Source organism: Somniosus microcephalus, chromosome 17 (assembly GCF_052327205.1).
Source record: "Somniosus microcephalus isolate GS21.2 chromosome 17, FLI_Smic_1.0, whole genome shotgun sequence".
Taxonomy (NCBI): domain Eukaryota; kingdom Metazoa; phylum Chordata; class Chondrichthyes; order Squaliformes; family Somniosidae; genus Somniosus; species Somniosus microcephalus.
This window is the reverse complement of record NC_141003.1, coordinates 55,248,677-55,255,593: the sequence shown is the minus strand read 5'-3', so window position 1 is coordinate 55,255,593 and position 6,917 is coordinate 55,248,677. Positions and strand designations below refer to the sequence as shown.

The window sequence follows — 6,917 nt, the reverse complement described above, 5'->3', positions numbered from 1 at the left end:
CTCCGATAGTGCAGCCTAGATTTTTGTGCTCAAGTTTCTGGAGTGGGACTTGAACCCACAACCTTCTGCCTCAGAGGCGAGTGTGCTACCCACTGAGCCACAGCTGACACGGAGAGAGGGGATATTTAAAATTCCTGTATAAATATTAATCCAAAGCACAGTGGAATTCATGCTGATTTGTTCAGTTTTTCTCAGGGACATGCCCCTTAACATCCCAAAGAAGCATATTTCCCCTTCTGTAGAGAACCTGCACACATAACTATGGGAAGAGTTAAAGTATTTGAAACAAAAACTCCCATGATGGGTAAAGGTTGTGGTTAGTATTCCCGGGTCTGCATTGCATTAGCTAATCTCTGCCTGAGTGGTGGTGGGCTACACCATTGGCCTCAGTACCTGTGGGTTAAGGAGGTAAAAAGAAAAATCCCCTCCTGCCTGCTGTCCAGTGACTCCCGCTGGAAAGTGTACATTTGTGGACGCTGGGAATGGATAGGGTCAGGCTCACTCATCTAGAATGGTCATTTGGGTCAGGTACCTTAGGGCGGTTGGTGTCCGTTGGACTCTGCCTCAGAATGAGTCCATGCCGTCAGGACTGGAGATGAGAAAGAACAAAAGGTGGAAGAATACCAGTCTATGTAACCCGTGGAATGCTGTGTGAGGTAGAGAGAACACACGCACTGGAAAAGGTTAAATGTGTCTTGGAAGATTTATTATCATCACCATGAAAGTACATTGTGTCGTGTTTACTTTACATAAATTAATCCAGCAGAAGTGTTTAATCTATACTTCATCTGCTATTTTGTAGGAACACCAAGTTCTCTTTTTTTAATTTGCTGTTTGCTCTGACAGAAATTTAACTTTAGTAAAAACTGTACACTGACTTTTGATTTCCTTCCTGTTCAATTTAACTTGCAGCATATACTGGCACATGGAAGAGAAATGCTTAATTTAGTGAGTTTTTGTACTTAATCTACACATTACAGCATACCAAATAACATTTAACCATACCAAATAACATTTAACCATACCAAATAACATTTAACCATACCAAATAATAGCTTAAACATTTCATTTACAATAAAGTCTCATATCACATTCATCTTTACACTTTGCAGGTTTAATTCTAGTAGGAATGATGGAGACAGTTTTTATTCCATTTGTGGTTATTTATGGCTTGCAGGGTTGTTTTCAGCAACATTAGTCAATGTGCTTCGAGGTTTGGCGATATGTAGATGGGCCACTCAGTGAGGGGGTTCTCTGCGAATCTACTATTTACCTAGTGAAGGTCCGCATTTTTTTTAATGACCCAATATTGTCCAATTTTCCTTGTAGACTATTTGTATGACAAGTGACAGTAGTGATTTTCATTCGCTGCACATGAATCAGTGGCAATGCAAAAACAAAACACAAGTGCTAAAAATCTGAAATAGAAACAGACAATGCTACAAATGCACAGCAAATCAATTGACACTTGAACGATAGAGAGGGGTCAATGTTTTGGGAAGGACCCTTCATTCGAACTGGAAGAAGGGCATCTACACAAAAGGCTAACCTTAATTTCCTTGCAAATGCTGACTGCTCTGCAGTGTACAGGAAACTTTGGTTTATCTGGAGGTTAACTGTCCGGAATGCTCAATCCACCGGCAAAATTCAGGAGTCGGTTCAGTAAGTTTTTTTTCTTTTCGTTGCTTTTTTTTCACCAGTCAGGCTCTGCAAGGTCTAGCTAAAGCTGCTGCTTAGCTACAGAGACGCTTGCAAGCTACGGCCGACTGTTTAGAAGCTGTTGCTAAGCAACAGGGTTTGTTGCTAGATACGAAGCTCAAAAGCTCCGTATGTTTTAACATTAGCACTGGTTTGTCCGGCAGTTTTGATGGGACAGCAACAGCTTGGTCCCGTCGGTGCCGGATATCACAAAGTTTCCTGTACTTCCAATATTTGCTGTCTTTATTTCAGTTGTAGAGCAGCTTGAAGTTTTCCAGGTAATGTTTTTTTCTGTGTCCTTCTCTAGTTTAATAGCTAATCTTTTCAGTACATTGCAATACATTTATTGAGTATTTACAGAATTGGATTCTTAAGATAATATTCTTCAAGGTTATGCACTTAAGATGGCATTACCCTCATATATTACACCATTATATATAACACTAAAGTGTAGGTCCAATTATTCCTTTGACCTTCCGGACCCTCACTATATTATGAAGTCGTAGGTCATTAGAACTGAAGTAGTACCACACCACACTTAATTTAACATTTTCTCATGAATGAACTGGATGCTTTGGTCCACCCCGTTCATTAACTTCAGATGAGCTTGCAGAGATCATTGGCCTTGGCTTAGGAGCTAAATATAAGTTGGGAAAATCAAAGTGCTACAGCAGCTTTAGGTTACGGAATGAAAGCATAGGTTTGAGCTAGGTTACTTTTAAAAACGGATCAATAGAATACTGCCTCCTCATAGGTTATTACAACGAGACAGGAATTAAATCTAAACACATATCTGGACATAACATATGAAAAAGGCATTAAATAGCACAGACAACTTACAGCATAAAATGCTCTGTTAATCACAGCATGCTCAGACATTACTTAAGAATTTAGTTGTACTTTGAAAAGATAAAAAAATGAAAAAGCATGACTACAGATGTATTCTGTACACTTTATATTAAATAGTTCCATACCATCAAAGAATTATTACTTGAAGGCAGTTCTTTAAGTACTGGGCAACTGGTTTCTTCTATTTCGACTTTTTCTTCTGTCGATGAGTGCCTTTAGTTTCGGGTGATCTATTCTAATTGATTGTCCCTCCTCATTCTGTCTCTGCCGATGCCAACTCTCCTTACAATACTTATTGATTGCCTGCATTTCTGAGTAACTGAATAGTGCTACCAGGTCCTTGTGAAGGAGGTGCAAGCCATTCAGGCCATTAGCAGCACCCCAGGACCACGATGTCCCTTTGTTAACTGTGGGGGAAACTAGGTCTGCATCAACAACCTTCAGTTTGATCTTGATCACTGTGCTTTTAAAGTTGTTCTCGGTGGCAATGCAGTGATAAAGCCCTTGGTCAGCGTTTTGTACAGAACGAATCAGTAGGCCGTGTTCAGTTACTACAATTCTGTCATCTTGCTTTACCTGTTAGGAAATAGACACTCATTTTAAAAGACTGTGCAGCTTAAAGAAGTGTTTTCCCCCCTAAAACACAAAAAAGTCACGCCGAATAAATCTTGCCCATCCTGGACAGCATTGTCACGCCAGCCCCAGTGTGCAACATCACAAAGTTCTGGGACATAGGCTCACACTGCTGGAGAAGTGCAAAGACCAGGTAGGGAGGGAGAATTACCCCGACCTGTTCTCATGCTTCTCCTGGGAGCCGATCCACAGCGGTCTTGGTGAAGGCTGGGAGCTCGTTCCTGACCCATCTTCTTAACCGTGATGATATGTAATGGGGGTAACAGGAGAAACGAGGGAAAATCAATAAACTTATATTAAAAAAATTGTTTGTACGCTGACAAATAAAAGAAAAAAAATCAAACCTAAAGGCAAACAAAATTCAATGTTTTTACACGCATCTTAAGTCAATGAATAAACATTTGAATACATTATCATGTACAGATCATTCACTGGCCCTTCTTAGCAATTAAAGTAAAGAGCAACAACAACCTTCATTTATATAGTGTCTTTAACGTAGAAAAAACATCCTAATGTGCTTCACAGAAGCGTAATCGGCCATAAATCAACATCGAGCCATATTAGAAGGGTTGACTAAAAGCTTGGTCAAAGAAGTGGGTTTTAAGGAAGGTTTTAAAGAAAGAGAGGGAGATGGAGAGGCAGGGAGGTTTTGGGAGGACATTTTGTCATTGTAAACTGCTATCAAAGTGGGGATGAGGAAGGGAGGACAGTTGCTGTTCTGCATCTCCCATCACTTTGTTGGCTCTGGTCGGGAATGTGTGGAGGTAAACCAGTATGAGAGGGAGCGCTGAAGGAGGGCAGAATTTAAAACAGTGCGATATTGATAACAGACCTGAAATGACGACATTAATTTAACTAAAGGGGCAATGGCTCATGAAAAGTGCTTGGTGAACCTTTTCTCATTTATTTATAATGGAACAATATCAATTGCATCAAAAGTCGTTGTGACAAAATGACAGTTGTCTCCTCTGACAATACTTCCCTCGGATGAACAAGGTTTTGCAAACAGGTTTTCATCACTGAAAATCAAAATGATATAAAAAGTCGAATCTAAAACTGAAAAAAATACTTCATTTTTATCTTTCCTTTATATAAGAACTGGTTCATGAACACAATATCATCACCCCTTAGTATGGACATACATATTAATTCATTACTTTACCATAAAGCAAAAATGACTTTCACCGTCTGCTCTCGATATTGAGCATCAATATTAGGTTGCACTTACTCATTGAGAGTTACGGATTTCTCATTGTTCATTGAAAATAAAAGTATTACAGGGCCAACTCAGTAATTCTTGGAGCACAACCCACTGAATCCAGCCAGTCGGGCCAAGCATGAGGAATGCAGTATGCTGAATTAAATGGTTTTTATATTTGAGACTTCACAAGGAGTCCCATTAGAGATCCTAATTTAATGCAACTTCCTGCAAATTGGTCCCATGAAAGTCAGTGATATTTTTCGCCTGGTCACCACTTTTCTGCTGCTTGCCCATATTAAACGGGTGCTGCTAGGATTTGCTGCTCTGGCCTGTGGGAATTGACTTCTACAAGGCACGGTTTACTGATTGCTCCCGCCTCAAACATTCTGGCATTTGTGTAAATCTGCTTCTGTATTGTCCTTGGTGAATTAGTTACTACTGGAGGTTTGCGCTGTTTTTTTCCACAATTCCTTTCCCACAAACGTCTTGCTGACAGCTGCTAGTTTAATGATAGCAAGAACATTTTTCAGCATGCTAATTCTTTTAGGCATTCCTTTGGAAGCCCTTGATTTAGAAGAGGAAGAGGACTTTATGTGGAGGGAAGAAAAGCAGATGCAACTGATGAACATGAAGCCTATTCATGCTAATCCCAGGAGCCATGCATTCGGACCTAGGTACATCTACCTGGGTTTGTCTGAAAAGACCTGTTTTTGTCATCTACGATTCATATCTTTGGCTGTGGTCAAGTTCTGCCACCTACTCAAACAGGTCCTCCGCACAAGTCCCATCACAGGGACAGTTCTGCAGTGGCTATGAAAGTGACCTCAGCATAAGAACATAAGAAATAGGAGCAGGAGTAGGCCATACAGCTCCTCAAGCCTGCTCCGCCAATCAATAAGATCATGGCTGATCTTCTACCTCAACTTCCTGGACTATCTCCATATCCCTTGATTCCTTTAGTGTCCAAAAATCTATCAATCTCTGTCTTGAATATATTCAATGACTGAGCATCCACAGCCCTCTGGGTAGGGAATTCCAAAGATTCATAACCCTCTGAGTGAAGAAATTTCTTCTAATCTCAGTCCTAAATGGACGATACCTTATCCTGAGACTATGACCCCTAGTTCTAGACTCTCCAGCCAGGGGAAGCGGCTTCTCAGCATCTACCCTGCCAAACCCTCGAAGAATTTTGGACGTGACAATGAGATCACCTCTCATTCTTCTAAACTCCAGAAAATATACAATCCTTCCTCATAGGACAGTCCTCTCATCCCAGGAATCAATAAAGTGAACCTTCGTTGCAGCCCCTTTAAGGCAAGTATATCCTTCCTTAGGTAAGGAGACCAAACTGTACATATTACTCCAGGTGTGGTCTCACCAAAGCCTTATATAATTGCAGCAAGACTTCCTTACCTTTATAGGAAGCTTATAGGAAAGGAAGCTTACAAAGGAAGATGGCTGTGGATGTTGGAGGCTAATCATCACAGCCCCAGGACATCACTGCAGGAGTTCTCAGGGAGTGTCCTAGGCCCAACCATCTTCAGCTACTTCATCAATGACCTTCCCTCCATTATAAAGTCAGAAGTGGGGATGCTTGCTGATAACTGCACAGTGATCAGTTCCATTCGCAAATCCTCAGATATTGAAGCAGTCCATGCCCACATGCAGTAAGATCTGGACAACATCCAGGCTTGGGCTGATAAGTGGCAAGAAACATTCACGCCACATGAGTACCAGGCAGTGACCATCTCCAACAAGAGAGAATCTAACTACCTCCTCTTGACATTCAATGGCATTACCATCATTGAATCCCCCACCATCAATATCCAGGGGGGTCACCCTTGACCAGAAACTTAACTGCATCAGCCACATAAATACTTTGGCTACAAGAGCAGGTCAGAGGCTGGGTATACTGCGATGAGTGTCTCAGCTCCTGACTCCCTAAAGCCTTTCCACAACCTACAACGCACAAGTCAGGAGTGTCTCCACTTGCCTGGATGAGTGCAGCTCCAACAACACTCAAGAAGCTCGACTCCATCCAAGACAAAGCAGCCTGATTGATCACCACCCCAACCACCACCTTAAACATTCACTCCCTCCACCACCAGTGCACCATGGCTGCTGTGTGTACCATCTACAAGATGCACTGCAGCAACTCGCCAAGGCTTCTTCGACAGCACCTCCCAAACCTGAGACCTCTTCCACCTAGAAGGATAAGGGCAGCAGACCCATGGGATCACCACCACCTCCAAGATCCCCCCCAAGTCACACACCACCCTGACTTGGAAACATATCTCCGTTCCTTCATCGTCGCTGGGTCAAACTCTTATAACTCCCTACCTAACAGCACTGTGGGAGTACCTTCGCCACACGGACTGCAGTGGTTCAAGAAGGTGGCTCACCACCACCTTTTCAAGGGCAATTAGGGATGGGCAATAAATGCTGGCCTTGCTAGTGACACCCACGTCCCATGAAGGAATAAAAAAAATACTCCAACCCCCTTGCAATAAAGGCTAACATCCATTTGCCTTCCTAA

The 6,917-nt window shown here is 42.0% G+C and overlaps 1 protein-coding gene across 5 annotated transcripts in view; it reads right to left on the bottom strand.

The window, feature by feature from the left end:
* Window positions 1-679: 679 nt before the first annotated feature.
* The window catches only part of sema3c (sema domain, immunoglobulin domain (Ig), short basic domain, secreted, (semaphorin) 3C), a 355,573-nt gene continuing 349,335 nt past the window's right edge, over window positions 680-6,917 (bottom strand). For all 5 annotated transcript variants that reach the window (XM_086010363.1, XM_086010366.1, XM_086010367.1 and 2 more), the window contains one exon: window positions 680-3,123. In XM_086010363.1, the coding sequence (XP_085866489.1) occupies window positions 2,704-3,123 (420 nt within the window). In that variant the 3' untranslated portion in view covers window positions 680-2,703. The remainder of the gene's footprint in view (window positions 3,124-6,917) is intronic.